The sequence below is a fragment of the Eulemur rufifrons genome, chromosome 24 (genome assembly GCF_041146395.1).
Source record: "Eulemur rufifrons isolate Redbay chromosome 24, OSU_ERuf_1, whole genome shotgun sequence".
Classification (NCBI taxonomy): Eukaryota; Metazoa; Chordata; class Mammalia; order Primates; family Lemuridae; genus Eulemur; species Eulemur rufifrons.
The window spans coordinates 5,285,814-5,307,148 of record NC_091006.1 but is presented as its reverse complement, the minus strand read 5'-3'; the positions used below and the strand labels follow the sequence as shown (position 1 = coordinate 5,307,148).

The following is a 21,335-nucleotide window of genomic DNA, read 5'->3' as shown; positions in this document are numbered from 1 at the left end:
GGCTGGGGTTCATCTGGAGTTTAAATGCAGGCGGCTCTCGGGCGTGTCGGGCTGCGAGCTAAAGGACGTCCGAGCCGCGCGACTGGGAAGGCAAGAGTGTCGGGCCGTGCCATCGGGATGCGAGGGGAGTATCCGGGTGGTTCGTCCACGCTCTGGCGAGGGCGGTATCGGGGCGGTGGGACTGTGTGGGTGGGTGTGGTTTGAGACTGGCGCAGGAGCGGGCTGCGAGAGTACGAAGGTCTAGGGTATTGCAACTGTGTGCCTTCTTACAAGGACAGAAAGTCGGTGCGCTGCTCCCTGGACGTGGATTGTGGGCCCGGCCCCAGGTGTTCGGCGACCAGTGCCTGCGGGGCTGTGGTGGGTTCCCTAGCTGAGCGGGACTCTGTGTGTCCCTGGCTGTTTGTGTGTGTGTGTGTGTGTGTGTGTGTGAGAGAGAGAGAGAGAGAGAGAAGAGCCCCTCATGTGGCCGTGTCCTCCACTCTGCCTTTGGGAGATCTGGGAGGCCCTCGATGCATATTTTTCAGGGCGGGGTCTGCCAGTGGATGGGTCCTGGGCATCTAGCTAAAACCCCAGCTGCGTTGTGAGCCTTTGCAGCTCCCATTGCACTTTCAAGCCCAGCCGGAATACACACAGTCGCCTCCACTCAGTCTCTAGGGCCTTGAATGGTGTTCCCCTGGGGGCTACCTGTGGTGTGTGTTGAGGGGTTGGGGTGGTTCTAGAGTTTGTAGCTGGGGAGCCTCTGCTAATTCCACTTCTCTGTTTTTTTCACCCTAGTGTTTGGGGATCTATTCCTGTAGAGATGCCCCAGCCTAAAGGACAAGAGTGAGGGACCCTGACAAGTGGGTCCACTTAGGCTGTGTCTTGGAGCCACAGACTTCGGCTTAGCGTAAAATGCTGGGCCTGAAAGTTCCCCACCTCAGGTTCTTAAAGAAGGAAGAAGGCTACATACAGTCTGGGAGTCTCTCCCAGGACTCCTGTTTGGGCCCCTAAGGTCGCCTGCTTTTCTTTGTGAGGATGAGAGAGGGTAATGGGTTGCAGGCTTCTTTGGCCTCCCTTTTCGTGCCTGGGGTGGGACAGGGATTTGTTCTGACTTGGCCTCCTCTGGGATTTAGGAAGGGACTGTTGTCTTAGAATTTCTTAACACTTTTCCACCTTTTTCTTTAAGAACCCAGAAGAGGAGGAGAGAATTGCTGTGCAACTAAAGTCATGGCGGTAAGTTGCATTTGCCACTTTCTTCTCGGAAAGAACTTCCTTGGTTTTCAGGACATTATCTTATTTCAGGAATCCATCCAAAAGGTTTACATTAGTGATTTGGAGAAAGGGGAAGAGGAAAAAACTGCATGTATGGAGCAGTTGTCCTAAACTAGCCCCATGGCTGTCTGTTTTGCGTACGTTGTCTCATCTGATCTAGAATTTCCACTTTGGATTTTGTTCATTCTCAGAACATTCTTGACAGTGAACATGCCTCAGTGATTTGGCAGGGAAGCTGAAGAACAGAATAAGTTTCTTCGGTCTCACTAATTTCTTTGTTGTCTCTTCCAGGGTCACATGCAGCAATATTTTTGCTTACAAATTTCTGTCTTTTTAAAATTGCTTTTATTAAATACTGAATTATAGAAAATGTATAAGGTATAAAAGATGACTGAACACCATGTTTAAGAACTAGGATATTAATTATTGTTAGAAACCCCATGTGTGCTGTGATCATCCCAATCCAGTCTCCTTTTTTAGTCTTCAGAGGTAACTATTATTCTGAATTTTGTGTTTTGCATTCCCTTGCTTTTCTTTTCAGTTTTAAGCACATGTATTTATTTTCTTTTTTAAATTTGATATAAGGAAATCATATTAGTATTCTCCTGCAACTTCATTGCTAGTCTCTCAGTGTATATTCAGGAGATTCATTCATATTGTGAACTTATCCTACTGTATACCCATCCATTGTATGAATATATATTTTCTTATTTATATTGCATATATTACTCCTGTGAACATTCTTGAACTTGTCTTTTGTTATCTTGTACAAGAATTTCTCTAAGCATGTAACTAGAAATGGAATTGCTGGGACATAGGGTGTGTGCATTTTCAACCTTACTAGACACTGCCTAGTTGTTTTCTAAAGTGTTTATACCCATTTACAATTCCTGTTACTTCATATCCTCACCAACACTTGGTATTGTTAAACTTTTAAATTTTCACCCACTTGGTGCATATGAATTGATACATTATTTTGATTTCAAATTTGCATATTTTGGTACTAAATGAGGTTGAACCCCCTTTCATACCTATTGGCATTCATGCTTTTTAAACTTCACTGAAGTACCACTTACGTAATTTTCTAATTTTTTCTGTTCATTTTTATATTTTAAGTTTTTTTGTTCTCTTTAATACTTTGTAGGCATTTCTTAAATATTGTAGATTGTCCTCCTTTGTCAGTTCTATGTGCTATACGTGCTTTCTCAGTTTATGGCTTGACTTGTAACCTTTAAATAATGGTAGAAATTCTCAATTTTAATGCCATCAAATTTAAGATATTTTCCTTTACTAATTTATTTATATCCTGTAAGTGTAAAGATTTTCTCTATTGCTTTCTATAAATGATATTGTTTTGCCTCTTACATTTACCTCTTCAGTTCATTTGGAATTAATTCTAGGGTATGGTATATGGTAGGGGTCTAATTTTACTTTTTCCATATGGAGAACTAATATTCTAGGACCATTTATTGAAAAGGCCATTCATTGCAAAGGATTAGGCAAACTGCACAGTCTGAGGGAACAGTTCTCAAAAAACTGCCATCACTTCAGACATCAGCTATAAGTTCAGGGGTTCCCACAAACCACCCTCAGGTATAATGATCCAGTAGAAAGACTTACAGAATTCACTGAAAAATATTATATTCAAAGTCACATTTGTAACAGCGAGAAGATACATTCACATCAGCAAAGAAAAGAGATGCACAGGGTGGGAACTGGGAGGATTCCAGACATGAAGCTTCCATTGTTCGTTGGATATGTTACTTCCCCAGTATTGATGTGTAGCACTATACATAGAGTATTGTCAACCAAGGAAGTGCACCCAAGCTTCAGTGTCCACAGTTTTGATTGAGGCTTCATTACGTAGGAATGATTATTTGAATCATTTTCTGTGTGCTTGAACTTAGTTTCCAGTATCTTCCCTCCCTCCTTGCCTGGAAGCCCAAAGTCCCAAGACAGATTACATGGTTGGTCTTTCTGGCATACCTAGAGTCATTGCATTAGCATAAACTAACAGATATGGTCTTAGGGGTCCACTGTAAGTAACAAAGACATTCCTATCACTTAGGAAGTTCCAGGTGCTTAGTGGTTACTTCCCAGGAGCCAGGACAAAGGCCAGACTCTCTTTGGAGGCCAGGTTCCTTACTACACTGTCATCCTTTTTACTCTGTACTTCAGTGGCCAATTCGGTCATAAATTAAGTTTCCATTGGTATGTTCTGGGCTCTCCTTTCTAATGCACTAAAACCACATTGTCTTAATTAAAGACAGCTTTGTAGTTATGTTTGCTATTTGGTAAGTCATGTCCCTCCACCATAGAATCTTATTCTCTTGGAGTGTCTTTTAATCATTCCTGGCCTTTGGGTTTTCCATATAAATTTTTAGAATTGGCTGATCAGCTTCTGAATGCATTATTTTTGTTTTGGAAGATTTGAACAGTATATTTCTTTCTCCTGAAACTTCCTGCCTCTCTCTAGGAACTTGCTCCCCACTTCTTCCCATTCCAGTCAGTGGTGCCACCAAAGGCTGCTGTCCCTTCAGTGTTCTCCAACAAGTGTTTAGATATTCAACAGCAAACCACTTAGCATTTCTTAAGTGCATATCCTTCAACCAAGAGTACCAATGGAGTAGGAAAACTGACCTTTGCTGGAAGTTTTCCATCTCCTTTCTTAGAGTTGTGATTTCATGAAGTGTAAGTGAGTGGTTAAGTGGAATCACATGTTGCAAACTTGGGTTTTCCAATTAGAAGGGAATTGATGTTGACTTGTTTCAGTCTCAGTATCTGCCAGTATCTTTAGCTCTCTGAGGTTTTTAGGACTAGAGATATGATAGGGATATGATAGATGGAGCGTATGGAGTTATGGGATATTCCCAAGGAGTCTATGCCAGATGGATACCAATAAGTGGGTCCATTTTGAACTTGTGTTGCGTGTGCTCGTCTGGATCTTTCTTCATCAGATTTGGTAGCTTGGGAACAAGGGGAATATTATAGTTAAGGATAATTTGTGGTTACAGGAACCATTTAGCCAGATTTATAAATTATTGAGAAATAATGACTGTTAAAACTGCAGAAGAATCTTAGAGAACTTATCCAAACTAGTGCTGCAACATAAGAACATTGAATACATAAGATGAGGTGTCAAGCAGCCAGTAAAAATGATGTCTATTTAAGAATTTGTGGAGACATGGAAAAGTGGTTATGATTTAGTTGTTTTTTTTTTGTTTTTTTTTTTTTTGAGACAGAGTCTCGCTTTGTTGCCCGGGCTAGAGTGAGTGCCATGGCGTCAGCCTAGCTCACAGCAACCTCAAACTCCTGGGCTTCAACGATCCTATTGCCTCAGCCTCCCGAGTAGCTGGGGCTACAGGCATGCGCCACCATGCCCGGCTAATTTTTTCTATACATATATATTTTAGTTGGCCAGATAATTTCTTTCTATTTTTAGCAGAAATGGGGTCTCGCTCTTGCTCAGGCTGGTCTCGAACTCCTGAGCTCAAACAATCCACCCGCCTCAGCCTCCCAGAGTGCTAGGATTACAGGTGTGAGCCACTGTGCCCGGCCCAATTTAGTTTCTTGAATTGGAGAATGAGGAGGAAGCAATGAGAAGCAGTGTGTGCTGAACATAGGATGTGCTATGTGCTACATATGCTTACATGCACAGTTTCATTTAATTGGGAAGCACCACTTATCCGGACTTCCTCTTCAAACCCGGATGGATGGTGGAAGTGCCCAGAGTTAATCTGCAGAAGGAGGCATGCTCAAGAACCATGTGGGCACTTGATTGTGATCACCCTTGTTTCCTTTCTGACACATCCCATGTTGAAGGGTCCAGCACAACCTGTTTTCCCAATGAAGCTCCACTACTGAATTGCTTTTTGCATTTTCTCTTTTATACTGTCTTAAAAATTTTGTCCATTAATTTCACAAATACTATATTTACTTGTGGTTTCAGGGCTTGAAGTTCAAAGATGTCATCATTTACTTCTCTCAAAAGGAGTGGGAATGCTTGTACTCTACTCAGAAGGATTTATACCAAGATGTAATGTTGGAAAATTACAATAACCTGATCTCACTGGGTAAGTTTGTTTATCTAACCCCCACCCCCAAATTCAGAATTAGCCTCCTGGAATTCTATGTTCTTTATTGTGAGTTTTTCATAAGTGCTTTTCAAGTACCTGGTTGAGTTAATGATTCTTGCTCACCAAAGAATGGTTTGTCTTTTGTGAAGTTGGAAATGGGCTGTTCCATTGGGCATCTTTATTTTCCTCATGTGTTTCTTAATCTACTTGCTCCTCTTTCTTGATAATCAGGGCCTGATTTTAATTTTGACACCTACACCATAACCTTGTTCCTTTTTTTTCTTGAGCAGGACTTTCTGACACTAAGCCAAGTGTGATCTCCTTATTGGAGCAGGGGAAAGAGCCCTGGATGGTTAAGAGGAAGGAGACAAAAGAATGGTGTCCAGGTGAGTGATAATGAATCATACTGGGGAGGCTGTGGTGACTTGTATTAAGTCGCCTAGCTGGCCTGTGAGAAGGCAACACTTCTGAGATGTTGGTAAGAAAGCTCCCTAAAAAGGACTGATATCTGGTCAAGAAAGTTAAGGATGTTTCAGCATAAGGCCCTAAAATTTTACTTCATTTACCACTCTCTCGCTACCCTTCTATCATATTTCCATCTCATTTCAGATAGGAAGTGCTCTCCTCCCTCCCTGTGACTTGTACTTCGGGTCCAGTTTTGTCCTAAGTTTTTAAAATAGCTTTATTGAGATGTAATTCACATATTATAAAATTCATCCATTTAAAGTATATACTTCAGTGGTTTTTAGAATATTCACAGAGTTGTGCAACCATCAGAACAATTTAATTGTAGGACATTTTCATCCCCTCAAAATGAAATCCTATACCCATTAGCAGTCACTCCTCACACCCAGTCCTAGGCAACCACTAATCTACTTTCTGTCTGTATAAATGTGGCTACTCTGGCATTTTGTATTAATGATGCCACACACAATACGTAATTTGTGATTGGCTTCTTTCACTTAGCAGAATGTTTTCAAGTTTCATTCATATTGTACATATATCAGTACCTCATTTTTTTATATTGCCAAATAGTATTCCATGGTATAAATATACCACATTTTTGTTTATCCCTTCATCAGTTGAAAGACATATGGGTTGTTTCTACTTTTAGGCTGTTAGGAATAGTGTTGCTATGAACATTTGTATACAGGTTCCCTTTTTTCCTAGTTTGTTGAGTGTTTTTGTCATGAAAGGATTTTAGAGTACTTATTTCAATAACTTTTTCTCCATCTATTAAGATGTCCTCTGGTTTTTGTTCTTTGTTGTAATAATTTTGATATATCACAGTGATAAATTTTTGACTGTTAAACTAACCTTGTATTTCTGGGATAAATTTCACCTGATTGTGTTACATAATTCTTTCTCTATGTTGCTGGATTTGGTTTGGTTTTATTTGTTGAGGATTTTTGCATCTATATTCATAAGGGATATTGGTCTGTAACTTTCTTGTGATATCTTTGCTTTGTCTGGTTTTGATGTCAGGGTAAAACTGGCCTCAGAATTAGGTGGAAAATGTTTCTTCTGTCTTTTGGAAGTGTTTGTGAAGGATTTGTATTAAGTTTCCTTTAAATGTTTAGCAGAATTCAGCAGTGAGGCCATTTGGTCCTGGGCTTTTCTTTGTGGGAAGATTTTTGGCTACTAATTCAGTCTCTTTATTTGTTATTGGTCTATTCAGATGTTATATTTTCTCTTGAGTCAGTTTTGGTAGTTTTGTGTCTTTTTAGGAATTTGCCCATTTTGTCTAAGTTATCTAATTTGTTGGCATATAGTATTGTTTATAGTAGTTCCTTATAACCCTTTTTATTTCTGTAAGGTCAGTAGTGATATCCCCTTTTTAATTCCTGACTTTGGTATTTTTTTGTTGGTCAATCTGGCTAAAGGTTTGTCAATTTTTTTATCTTTCTTAAGAACCAGCTTTTGTTCTCATTGATTTTTTCCCGTTGTTTTTCTCTTCCCTATCTTGTTCATCTTTACGGTAATCTTTATTATTTCCCTCCTTCTAAAAACTGAGTTTTCCTCACTCTTTATTGTCTAGTTCCTTAAGCTGTACAGCTAGACTCTTGATTTGAGATCTTTCTTTTTTTTTTTTTTTTTTGGTTTTTTGTTTTTGTCTGAGTAGTTCTGTATTTTCTCATAAACTTCTCCTCCCTAACGTCCTCATTTTAGACTGAAATACACTTTTGTTTTCTCTAAAATTTTCCCTTATGTTTTTTCTCTAAAATTTCCCCCTCTTGGTCACATTTGTTTTTAACAGCATTAACTCAAAATATTTGAAGGCAGCAGTAGTAAATCTACTTATCATATCCTTAGACTATTTTTATCCATATTATATACAGAAGAATAGCCATGTTTCCAAATTGTACACCTAAGCATTTGTTATTTACTTTCCAGCTGGTGTGATGGGAGTAGGATGGTAAGTAAAGAAGAAGTAGGCAAGATTGAAAGCTGTGCCTCACAGCATTTTAGGGAATAGTGACAAAGGTCTTTCATAATGGTATGGAGAGGCACTATTCAGATGACAAAGTTGCCAAGCACTGAGTTTACTTTTAACATTCTTTACCCTCCCTCATGGCATCCAGTGACTTCATGATCTCTTATAATTGCAAAGAACAAGCATCTCTATCTATAGCTCTTAGGCTATAAAACCTATGCTCAGGTTTGAGATTACAAATTGCCTGTTGGCCACATCTACCCAGGGATGTTTTTTAGTTTGGTCTGCAGGGCTTGAAGTGATTAACTTGACATTAATTGAACTATGTGCTGCGGACTGGTAATATCATGGTGAGTCAAAGAAATATTATACTAGTTCTAGGCCACTTTGGGGGAAATGATAGCAGTAGATAAATTGATGAAGAAATAAACATGTAATTCCAGGATTGAGAAAAAGATAGTAAGGACAAAGAACAGGGTGCCTGACAGAAAATTAAGATATTTAGAATGAGAGAAGCTGGTTGTACAGAGATCCTAGAACAGAACATTCACAGGACTGAAACATTGTCTCAAAGAGTCTAAGATGAAAAAGCAATTGGCATGATACAGGAGTTGAATGGAGGTGAGTATAGTGGACATATGATAAATAAAGATGAGACTGCCTGAAAATGAAAGTGATAGGGATGTAGGCTTCAGATAATGCAGAGTTTTGCAGGTCTGGTAAAAAAGTTTAGATTTTATTCCAAGTACAGGGGGAGGGCACTGTATTTAGACAGTGAGTCTCACACTTGCTGTTGCCTCAGAATCATTGAGGGAGAATAACAAAAGTACCAGTGGCTGTTCATTCATAGAACAAATAGTTATTGAGTATTTACGTTATGCAGGCACAGTGAGGGGCAGACAGACAACACAAATGCAAACAAGTTAAAGTATAACATAATCTATTGAGTTTAGAAGTGAAGTATACAAATGTCTGGAATATGGATTGATGGATGGATAGATATTTGATAAGACAAATAGAGCCAGATGTTTGTTACAGAATCTAGGTAGTGGGAATATGAAGGTTCTTTTTCTGTATGTTTGAAAATTTTTATAATGTTGGGAAAATAGATAAGATGATGTGACGATAAGTGTGCTATGGAAAAATAGGGTAAGTAGAGTGAGTGGGGTCTTGTTCTGTAAAGGGTGGTCTTTTAAGTTGGCATTTGAATAAAGGTCAGAATGGAGTAATTGAATGAGCCATATTGATATCTTAGAGAAGATATTTGCAGGCAAAGATCCCGAAAGAGGGGTGTGCTTGGCAAGTGTGAAGAACATCCAGTAGTGAGGGAGCTGGAGGAAAGTCAGCTAATAGGAGAAGACAAGAAACAAGGTCAGAAAGAGGTAGTGCGGGACAAGTTTATGGAAGGCCTTTTAGACCAGTTAAGGACTTTGACTTTTACTCTTAATGAGGAGATCCAGTGGAGGATTTTGAACAGAAAAATGACAGCTCTGACTTATTTTGACAAGAACACTCTGGTTACTGTGTTAGGTATGGAATATTAGGAGTGCAACAGTGGAGAAAGACCAGTTAGGTTAGTATTCTGTTACTCTTGGTAAGAGATGGCTTTGGACAAGATGGCGGAAATACAGGTAGAAAGAAGTCAAAATCTGCATAAAGTTTGAGAATAGAGATAAGAGGATTTGCTGTTATAAATGTCTTAGTCCTTTAGATTTTTATGAAAAATCACTGCCTTTGCCTTTATGAGCTCTCTTCATTTTCTCTATTCTCATTCCCCCTTCCCTTTTTTTCCAAATTGCACTGTAGTGTTAAGAGTTGTTTAAATTATTCACTATTTTTAGTTTGTCATTTGTGTGTTAGAAATTTTTTTTTCCTGCAATGTGGAAAATGCCTCCTGTTTTCTTTCTTGTTGCCTTACAGATGGGGAGTCTGGAGAAGAAACCAAGACTTTATCTCCAAAAGAGGACAGTTATGAAATTAAATCACTGCAGCAGAAGATGGTCAGAAATAACAGAAAAATCAAATGCCCAGTGGAGAGACAACAAGGGTATCAGGAGGGATGTTTCAGACAAGTTGTAATAACCTCTGAAGAAAGGTCCACGTCTATTCAGTGCACAGCCCATAGAGAAGATCAGAGAAATCATACTGGAAAGAAATCCTATGACTGTAAGCAATGTAAGAACACTTTCAGGTGCCAGTCACATCCTATTCAACATGAAAAAATTCATAATGAGGAAAAGGATTCTGAATGTGGAGAATGTGGGAAAATCCTTAATAGTAGATCAGACTTGATTAAGCATCAGAGATGTCATGAAAGCAAAAACTGTAATGAAAATAAGAAATGTGCCTTTATTCATGACTCTGGAATTACTCAACCTCAGAACATTAATACTGTTGAGAAACCTCATGAGTGTAAGGAATGTGGGAAGGCCTTTCATTCTAGTTCACAACTTAGTCAACATCAAAGGATGCATATAGGTGAGAAACCCTATAAATGTAAGGAGTGTGAGAAAGCTTTTCCATCCACTACACAACTTAATCTACATCAGAGAATTCATAGCGATGAGAAATACTATGAATGTAAGGAATGTGGGAAGGCCTTTACCCGTCCCTCACACCTTTTTCGACATCAGAGAATCCATACTGGTGAGAAACCCCATAAATGTAAGGAATGTGGGAAAGCTTTTCGTTATGACACACAACTTAGTCTTCACCAGATAATTCATACTGGTGAAAGACGCTATGAATGTAAGGAATGTGGGAAAGTATATAGTTGTGCTTCACAGCTGAATCTACACCAAAGAATTCATACTGGTGAGAAACCCCATAAATGTAAGGAATGTGGGAAAGCTTTTATCTCTGATTCACATCTTATTCGACACCAGAGTGTTCATACTGGTGAGAAACCCTATAAGTGCAAGGAATGTGGGAAGGCCTTTCCACGTGGCTCAGAACTGACTCGACATCAGAGAGCTCATGCTGGTGAGAAACCCTACGAATGTAAGGAATGTGGAAAAGCCTTTACTTGTAACACAGAACTTGTTCGACATCAAAATGTTCACACTGGTGAGAGACCCCATAAGTGTAAGGAATGTGGGAAGGCTTTTATCCGAAGGTCAGAACTTACTCATCATGAGAGAAGTCATAGTGGTGAAAAACCCTATGAGTGTAAGGAATGTGGGAAGGCTTTTGGTCGTGGCTCAGAACTTAGTCGACACCAGAAAATTCACACTGGTGAGAAACCCTATAAATGTAAGCAATGTGAGAAGGCCTTTATTCGTGGCTCACACCTTAGTCAACATCAAAGAGTTCATACAGGACAGAGGAGTGAATAAAGACATGTGGGAAGGCTCAGCATTTTATTGAGCCTTCAATAAAATTCAGAAAATTCATATTAGTTTGAAAGAAAACAAATGTATGATTGTAAGGAACTTGGAAAACATTTGAGTCTAACAATTTGCTAAATATCAGAATTCATACTGTAGATATAAGGCCTGAAAGACCTTTATTTAAGGGCCAGAATTGATTTGACATACGTTACTGATGAGAAATCTCATAAATGTTGGAGTTGGGAGGGGTTTATTTGTGTTTCTGAATTTACTAGACATGAGTTCAATTGGTAAAAAATTGGAAACTCCATGAATGTTAGAAAAGTGAGAAGGCCTTTTCAGTGTACAGGTCAACCTCAGGGAATTCATAATGGGGAGAAGCTTAGGAAAGCAGTGAATGTGTTAGAGAAATTAACCATTCAGACTTTTGTCAATATCAGAGTTATTACCGTTAGGGGAAATCACCAGATTCATAATATTAATGCCATATATGTGGGATACCAATTTTCTTTAGCTAACAATTCATCTGACTATTGGTACTTGAGGAGTCCTACATTACTGTTAAAAATGTAGCACATTCCTCCATCCCACTCAAATCTTGTTAAATATTTGCAAGCTGATTCTCTAAAATTAACCTGAACTGAATCAACATAGGAAAAGATTTAACCAATGTTTACTTTTTACTCACCCTCACCATTATAACTCATTTTTTATAGGAAAAATCACTTAACTACCTCTAAATTTTCTCATTTATACATTAGTAATACTAGCATCATATTTCTTACTTGCATTGTGAGGGTAAAATACATTTATATCCTTTAGAACAGTAGCTAGTATTGAAAATGTGCAAAGTGAGAGCTGCCTTTATTATTCTTCATTATTTTCATAATTGTGCATTATTACAGGTCATATGAGAAGGCCTTATATGTGCAGTGACTATAGAAACGTTTTGCATTATCTCTCTCTTTTTTTTGTTTTTTTGAATGTTAGGTATAATAATTCCTTCTGGAGAAAAATTTAAAACAGCACAGCTTTCATTCGTAGTTCTTACTTATGGGATTCATAATTTAAAGATACCCAGTAGAAAAAAGATGAGTTGCTATGACGTCAAGGGGTAGATTTAGATTATTTATTAAAACCTTAAAAAACAAGATATGCCATAATATCTGACATCTGTTACAGAGAGTTAGAAAATAACACAGCCTTAGCCAAAATCTATTTCTCCACTAGGAAATTTAAAAGCTACCAGCATAAATAATTTTCATATTAAAAAGAAAGTCAAGGCAAATTGCCATTAGGAATGAATGACAAAGACAACACTACATGTCAAAATTTGTATTATGTGAACAAAGCTATACTCTGAGGAAAAACTAACTTTTAATATGTGTAGAAAACAGGGATGACTAAGGGCCAGGATTCACTCTGAGTTCACAATACCTGGTGCATTACTTATTCCTAGCAGATTCTCAGTAAATATTTGATCAAAGGAATGACAGAGTGAATGAATAAGCATTCAACTCTAGTATGTATAGAAGCTCTAACAAAATAAATGCAAGGCAAAAACAAAACAAAAAACTTTTGAAAACTTTTTTTTGGAATGAAAAAGATTGGACTCTTACAAAGAAAAAAATTCAAGCATTGTGAATGAGAAAGCATGTGTAACTATAGAAATAGAGGAGATGTTACAGAAATAATACCATATTGTATTAGCAGACACTTGATTGCCTGTCCATTAGTGTTAACTGTTCTCCCTTTCCCAGGATTGCCTGCTGCTCACCAAAGTCTATAAAATGCCAGGTGCTTGCTCTCCTAGCTTGCCTTGCATATGGTCGTATGTATAATAGTTCTGGACAAAGAAGATCTGAGCAAAAGTCTGAAAATGGACTCGTTAGATTTTCTTTCCTAACAAAATAGGAGGAGGCCGGGCGCGGTGGCTCACGCCTGTAATCCTAGCACTCTGGGAGGCCGAGGTGGGCGGATCGTTTGAGCTCAGGAGTTCGAGACCAGCCTGAGCAAGAGCGAGACCCCACCTCTACTAAAAATAGAAAGAAATTATATGGACAGCTAAAAATATATATAGAAAAAATTAGCCGGGCATGGCGGCGCATGCCTGTAGTCCCAGCTACTCGGGAGGCTGAGACAGGAGGATTGCTTGAGCTCAGGAGTTTGAGGTTGCTGTGAGCTAGGCTGACGCCACGGCACTCACTCTAGCCTGGGCAACAGAGTGAGACTCTGTCTCAAAAAAAAAAAAAAAAAAAACAAAATAGGAGGAAATGGTCTCCTTAGATACAGGATATATGTCTGTGTGATACCTGGAACTCTGGCCATTTTGCAACCAGAGGGTTAAGAGGCTGAGATTGGCACAGGCAATAGATTGGAATTACCTGTGTCCTTACATTTCTGATCTCATGAAACAATTTGGAACTACCCTTTCCCTGTACTTGTATGAAATAAGAAACTCCATGCATTTGTTTTAAGTTTATACTCAACTTTTTACAATGTATCTGAGCCCTGGAAAATTATCCTTTTAAAAAATATTTTTACATATACACACATTCAACTTTAGCAAAATGATAAAATGTTCATGTTTATATTCAGCTTTTTATAGTATAGCTGATATTGTAGAAAAGCATTATTTTCTTAAATATTTTCTTATATAAAGTTGAAATATATACATATATTCAACTTTGATATAGTAAGATATAGGAACTATTTACATTCAGCATCATCTTACAGTGTATGTTTATATTCAGCTTTTTAAAGTATGTCCAAAATCCTGTAAAAGTATTATTTTCCTGAATAAAGTAAGAACCAAGAAGAAACTGATAAAACGGCTATACCATATAATTCGTCTAGTACCAGATTATCTTATTGATTAAGTTTTCTACCGCTTGAAGATACAAAGAAATCATGGCTATGAAGCTAGCATCACCCTTTTACCAAATTTGGAAAAGGACAGCATCCAAACTCAGGTGTCAAAAATAATCTATTGTACTTACAGTATATGAGTATTCCAATTAAAATAGCAAATCAAATCCAGCAGCCTATTAAAAGAACATGATAGGTTATTTATCCAGAATGTTCAATCACCTGGCCTGTCCAATTGTTATTATGTAAATATAGTGTTTACACATTGGGAACTAGACAACTAAACTATCTATTACCCACTGAAAGTAATAACTGAGAACTAGTACAACATATTATATGCAACTGCTTTGAAGTCACTGCAGTTGTCCACTCGATCATACCTCCTGGTCTGTAGACATTCACAACATTTAGAATAATCACCATCCAATAGATTCCACTTCTACCCCACACAATAGGGAAATAATATATATTTTAATTAAATGAAATGTAAACAATTTGTTATGTGGTAAATAAAATCAATCCTCCCATTGTAGGGCAATTTATAACAAAAAATTTAAGCATCAGATTTTTCAAAGGGAGAAATAAATACCGTTTTCTGCATTGCTGTACTTACTTCAAAAGTTTGTTCTTGAAAATTTTAAGTATTCTTCTAAGAGGAGAATTTGTACCCATCGGAATGATTAATAAAACCAGGCAAAAATAGGTGTCATTATAGTACTGGTTACAATTTCTAACCCTTTTGAATTACAAAAATTGTTGAAATGATTCTCTTTCATTTTCTCCTTACGTATACATATTTCTCTTTTCAAGACTTGAAATTTCTCTTCCAAATCTAAATAACGTATTTCACCAAAAACCAGAAATAATACACAGTTATCCCCTCAGTATATGTGCAGGATTGGTTCTAGGACCCCCTGCATATACCAAAATTCACACATATTCAAGTCCCACAGCCCTGCAGAACCATTTTTATATTACTCTCGTTAGACACGTATCACGAAAACAAAATCCTTTAAATACATATTATTAATAACTCAGAAGACATAGTTGTTTTCATTAAACCAACATTATACTAGTCCTTTTTAAACAGGTTTAGCCAAGTCTTGTGAACTAAAAGTTATCTGAGTTAGTTTTTATTTTTCTGATAAATTATTTAAGTGCTTTTTTTCAGCCAATTAGAGATATTTCATATATTTTGGTAGTGAAATATTACATATACATAACATAAACATAGGCATACAGACACACACACACACAAGCAGATCTTATAGCTCTATAAGATTCATTTGCCAGTTTTCAAATAGTTTCTCTCACCCCTGTAGACTATCAAGCCCTATCAAACAATTGTTAGCTAAGCAACCCTAAATTTAAACTCCCAAAGACAACTCTTATGTGAAAATTTACATCCCAAAGGCACAGAACTTAACACCACTATTTGCTGAAACAAACAAACAAAAAGGGCTCAGGTAAAGGTTCAGTCTAGACAAGACAGCTGGGCCATGCCTGGGAGGCTGAGGAGGGAAGATTCCTTGAGGCCAGGACACAGTGCTCTATGATTACATCTGTGAATAGCCACTGCACTCCAGCCTGAGCAACACAGCAAGACCTTATCTCTAAACAAGCAAACAACAAGATTGCCAGGAAAAATATCTTAAACAAAGGTAAGCTTTGTTATGTAAACTTTAAGCCACTGCCTTCCCTATAGTAAGTTTCTAAGGGTTTAGGTGCAGCAAGGAAGATGCCTTTACAAACGGAAATTTCCTTTATAGATGTAAATTTATCTTACAAAGAGTTTCAAAATAGCCAGCTAAATGCCAGAGTATTTTATTTCAGAGACCAATCTAGTTAGATAGGTGGCCTTTTCAACTTGTTTCTTGATTAGATTACTGGTTTCAGGGTGGAGGCCCTTTAATGAATAGGGCAAAGAAAGCATTTGCAGTTTTTAGGGCCTAATATTTAGATATGTGAAAAGCAAACAAAGGTGGAAGGCAGTGCATCTAGATCTTTAAAAATCAAGGATCCCACTTTTATACTGAGTCCTGGATTCCATCCCCCGCCCCCCCCACACACACACAAAGAGGGAAACAACATAAAACCAAGCCACACATGCTTCTATGGTGTGTTTTGCTGCAAGGCTAGTGTGTGACCAACATCAATCAGCTCATTCTGTGATTAGCCCATTCCTCCCCAGGAATCTTTTTGTTGTTGTTGTTTTTTGAGACAGAGTCTCACTCTGTTGCCCAGGCTAGCGTGCCATGGCGTCAGCCTAGCTCACAGCAACCTCAAACTCCTGGGCTCAAGCAATCCTCCTGCTTCAGCCTCCCGAATAGCTGGGACTACAGGCATGTGCTACCATGCCCAGCTAATTTTTTCTATATATATTTTTAGTTGTCCGGTTAATTTCTTTCTAGTTTTTAGTAGAGATGGGGGGGGGGTGTCTCACTCTTGCTCAGGCTGGTCTCGAACTCCTGACCTCGAGCGATCCTCCCGCCTCGGCCTCCCAGTGTGCTAGGATTACAGGCGTGAGCCACCAGGCCTGGCCTACCTCCCCCAGGAATCTTATCCTTTGGTGGAGAGTATAGCCAACTGTAAGTGTTCAAACCTGTCTTATTTTGGTAATTACACAAAGAAAAGAAAAAGTAGCCCCCTGCAGTAACAACCATTTACTGCAATTGCTGTCAGCAACTTCCAAACCTGCAGCTTTTACCAGTGACTTTTCAGCCACTGAACACACAAAAGTCAAGTTTGCTCTCCCAGTACAAAGTAATACCTGGTACCCCCAAATCCAAAGATATTAGGCAATGCAATGCAAAGGAGAGCACCTGAGAGGAAACAATTTGGATGCTACGATGAAAACAGAAGACCTCAGTAAAAGGTTATTGGTGTTTTTTTTCTGCATTCCTCCAGAGGTCTCAGAGACATTAGAATCTCCTCTAGATTTCTTCATGTACTATTGAAAATGGCAAAAGGAAAGAGGAACAGAAGTGGAAGAAAATGGAAGTGTAAAGGCTTACTAGAAAACTTATGCTTGCTCGCTAGGTGATCGATGTCCGCTTGACCTAAGTCTATAATTTAAACCTATGTTTGCTCGCTAAGTGACTATGTTCGGCTTTACTTATGTCTGTAACTGGAAAGATGTACCCTGCAGAGATAAAACAAAGCAATTAACTTGTAACTAATTGTTTAAACTTTTCAGCTGCCTGTCGTGAAATTTATTGTGCTTGCTTAATGCCTGAAAAAATGTTCCTTAATTGGTGCCATCTGCTTCTGTAAACCTGTTTTCTTAAAGATTGTAACCAAAATTGTGGGGGAGAGGTCCGGTCCGAGGCTGGTCCCAGACCCCACAGCTGTAGAAAAGATGATATAATGTTGTTTCAACCACCGTGCCTAAAGTCACGTAGCTCTAACTTAGGAGAGTATAAAACCTTCCTGTTTTTTTGGCTCAGGGCCATTCTCTGTACCTGTACCCTAACAGGGCAGGGGGTGGTCGCTGGCCAGCTAATAAAGACTCATAACTTGGCTCAATTAGGTCTCTAGGTGGTCATTTCTTGCACTCCATACTATAACAGAAGAACAAGTCTTAAAGGATCCAACTTGGGGAGACTTTAAACTTTTTAAAAGGCCAATGAAGTTTTACATATTTCTCAGCAAAAATCATGAAAACAAGATAGGAAACAAACATAGGGGTAAAACATTTTAAAATTTCAATTTAGTCAACTGAATAAATTCCCAAAATTACAAAAGAAGACAAAAAGCCTCCTTAAAAAAAAAAAAAAAAAAACAGTTACAGTCTAACTATCAGCTTTTAATTCAACTGATATCTGACCATAGTGTTACTGAAAGCTCAGCACCCTGTCCCCAAGGCTGCATCAGGAATGAGGAAAGGTGGTTTGAAAAAAAGAAAATGGAGTTTGTTGATTTGCTGGCAACTGAGGAGGATGGAGACTCCTGTCTAAAATGCCATCATCCTAATCATAAGCAGAAATACACAGCTTGTAAAGGGAGGGCGTTCAGTCCTAGAATATCGTTGTTCGACTACAGTTGGTGATTCTGATTGTACCATCTCCATCTCATAAAATCCCAACCTCTGCACACTGTCTCCACAGTTCTGCTGAGCCATCTCCTGAGCACAAAGAACAAAGGACACTACCCTGCCCCTCCCAACTGCTGGCCCCAGTCACAGATGCAGGGTCTAGCTCTCAAAAAGGACTGCGGCATGTTTCAAAGAGACAAAAAATATTTCTGCCATTTATTTAGGCCTTTCCCTCTGTTACATATTCCCCACTGTCAATTTTACCCATTCATATGGATGAGATGAGGGGAACACAGTCATTAACTTACTTCCACCTGAATTGGGGTGATGTCTTAGAAGGAAAATTTATATTTATGTATATCAGGCAAAGCTTCAGCAGGATGTTTACAACAGATTACCAGGCAAAAAAATGTCATAAGCAACAACTATAATAGTGAGTATTGAAAGGTAAAATGGACTGTTGCCTTGTACACAATGTTGGAAACAGGGCTGGGTTAAAAACAAACATGGGATCTCTGAGTGTACAGCTATTACTTGCACCGTGTAGCTGATGCCAGAGACCAGCTTTTGCAAATCAGAAATAATATATGCAAACCTTTGCACCAAACATGGTTTAGGATGACAAACCCAGCCGCAAGACAGAATAACACAAGAGGTGATTGATTGGCCAGGAGACCTCATTAGAAAATTGTCTCTCTATCCTATAGATAGAAAAAATAAACAAAGAAAAGTTAGCAAAAGTATCAATATTTTCAATTTTTCCTTTTTCTCAAACAGGTACTTTAGATCGCTTAAAGGCTGGCTCCTCCAAAGAGACGGTGGAGAGGCTCTATTCTACTTAGCTTTCCTTCTCTAGAGCCCCTTCCTCCCCTTCAGCTTGGATGGTATGGCCTAGGAAATCTCTTCTCCTTGTGTTTCCTCCCTTAGTTTGTGAAAGCCTGGGGGAGATGGGGGCTGACTGGAACCTACAGGCATAGGAGAAACCTCCCCATGGGGAGGGGCTGCTTTACCCAACCTAAAACAACCACATCACATATGAGGACAGAAATCTCAGAAGGAATCTACTATCGGCATACAGGACAGGTACAGACAGACTTCAAGCAAAGTGAAGCTATCTCCACTCCGTTTTGCCTCTGGTGGTCACATCTCTCCTCATGGCCCAAGGATTAGAAAACAGCATGAGGTAGGGACAGTAGGTACCAATCAAACCGTGGTCTTTGGGACCACCACGCCACCTTTGCTCTGCTTCCCTTATCAACGTTGATGGGCAGTGGGGAGTGATTTCTCCTTCGTGGGCTGCCACCTCTCCAAGGTCACCCCTCTTTCGTTGTCCTGAATCTTTTTCACGGGCCTAGACTTTTCTGCTTCTGGATCCATCTTATCAACAAAATATTTCTCCCAATTCATACACGACAACATTATTGGGGATCCATTTCTCTACCCTTTTTACTTACAGACTGGGCATGCAGAGCTTCCTTTTCATGCCTTGTGCTCACAGGGGAAACCTGGGTCACAAGGCCCCACCTTCAGATGACTGACAGCTTCACATTGAATGAGGTGTAGCCCAAGACCTCAGGAATTTGCCTTCGAATGAATGTGGTGTTTCCCTTCATCTGCACTTTGTTTTTCCTTTACACCTATGGGGTAAGGGGGGGGGGATGCGCATACTTACTGCATTCCTGGGGTCAAGGATGGGGGGGATGGGGGGGCCAGGATAGCAGCGCAGAACCCTTTGGCTGCTTCTGCTTTCACACGGAAGAAGGGACTAGGGATTGAGTGGGTGCAGGTGGGGGAGTCGTAGTGGTCCGAGTTGTCGAAGGTGGGGCTTTCTTTGCTTCTCGAAGGGCTCTTTTGCCTTCAGGCAAGATTGCCCACTCTTCCCTGGGACTCTAGCAGCAGGGCCAGTGTGGTCCCACCTATGCTTGGCTTCTCCCGGACTTTGTCAGGGCCTTGAGTGCTCCTTGGGAGCATACTTGTGGTCATTGTCAGTCTGGGAATAACCCAGAGCTGCTTCTGAAACAGCTGCTTCGCTCCACCTGCCCTTCGGGGATCCCATTTCCCCCGGTGGCCTAGTTGCGGTCACCTTTGCAGTCCCTCGCCCACTTGCCTAGGTCGGTGTTTCCCCCTTTGCTGAGCAGCGGTGGGGATAAGCAAGAGCCTCTGGCATCTGAGGACAAGGCAATACCTGGTAGGCCCAGGTCCCAGAGAGGCAGGCAGCGGACACAAGGATCAGACAATTGTCAGCCGACCCCTGCCCTCGGGGACTCTGGTAACCTGAGGTCCGCCAACCAGCCGAGCCCCCCTCTCCACATTTCGCTCCCACCACCGTGTGAGCCCATCCCTGTCCACACCATGCAACCTGAAATCCGGTCCAAGGGGGATGGCAAGGGTTCTGCCCTCACCCTGCAGCTGGGCCTCGACGAGGAAGAGACCCAGAGCTCGGTTCCAAGGGGGCCAGAGCACAAGACGCTTTTAGGATCTGGCCCTCGGTCCCCGCCGCAGCCTCCTTGCAGCTCCCGGACAACCCATCCACAGCTCACGCCCCATCCTGACCCGGCTCTGGGGCCAGCGCGAGGCAGCATGGCTGGCAAAGCCTGGCTTCTGGGATTCCCGGCCACCTTGCAACCGCGCATGCGCGTGTCACGGGTCTGGCGCTTGGCGTCACAGTGACCGCTGTGGTTGCCTAGGGACCGTGTCAGTGCGGCGTTGAGGCCTCTGTGTCCCTGCTTGGGTACTGGGCACCAGCTTGCCCTTCCTATGAGTCGATGTCTTGTTATCCGGAAGCCTAGGGGCGGTATAGGGCGCTGCGGAAGGTCCAGGAAACGTTGGGAGCAGCGGGGACTCAGGGAGAGATCCGTTGCTGCCTCAGGCCTGCCTTGTCTGTGTTTATGTGAGTCACCCCCAGTGTTGTGCCCCCTGTGCCCTGCACGGATGACCTGCCAGTGTGCCCGTGGGCTGGTCTGAGCCCAACGAGGCTCCCTCGCAGGAGGCAGAACAGCACTGGCCCAGGAGTCCCCTGTGTTCCTGTGTGTGTCCATGCGTTTGTGTGTGAGTGATTCTGTGGGAGGGGTGTGTGTGTGTGTGTTTGTCTGTGTTTTCCCTGTGGTGTGTTGTGCGAAGAATGTGTGGTTTGAGCTGCGGACTGGTGGGGGTGGGCTCCTTTCAAATTAGCTTTACCACTATTGAGCCCCTTCCCGTTTCTGCTTGGGCTGTGTGGCCTACGGAAGTCTGTGTTTTTTTTTTGTTTGTTTTGTTTTTTGAGACAGAGTCTCACTCTGTTGCCCGGGCTAGAGTGAGTGCCGTGGCGTCAGCCTAGCTCACAGCAACCTCAAACTCCTGGGCTT

At 40.5% G+C, this 21,335-nt stretch overlaps 1 protein-coding gene across 1 annotated transcript; it reads left to right on the top strand.

The window, feature by feature from the left end:
* The first annotated feature begins 24 nt into the window (after window positions 1–24).
* LOC138374930 (zinc finger protein 568-like) lies at window positions 25–11,096 on the top strand. The gene is made up of 7 exons (XM_069458139.1): window positions 25–175; window positions 274–357; window positions 1,166–1,212; window positions 3,065–3,067; window positions 5,201–5,324; window positions 5,618–5,713; window positions 9,682–11,096. Exons 1-7 carry the CDS (start codon window positions 25–27, stop codon window positions 11,094–11,096), a joined length of 1,920 nt encoding a protein of 639 aa, XP_069314240.1.
* Window positions 11,097–21,335: the final 10,239 nt, after the last annotated feature.

Coding starts and splice junctions, on each gene's coding strand:
- LOC138374930 (XM_069458139.1), top strand. CDS start 25: ATGCAGGCGGCTCTCGGGCGTGTCGGGCTGCGAGCTAAAGGACGTCCG. Junction 176..273: donor GCGAGGGCGGTATCGGGGCG/GTGGGACTGTGT, acceptor CCTTCTTACAAG/GACAGAAAGTCGGTGCGCTG. Junction 358..1,165: donor CCAGTGCCTGCGGGGCTGTG/GTGGGTTCCCTA, acceptor TTTTTCTTTAAG/AACCCAGAAGAGGAGGAGAG.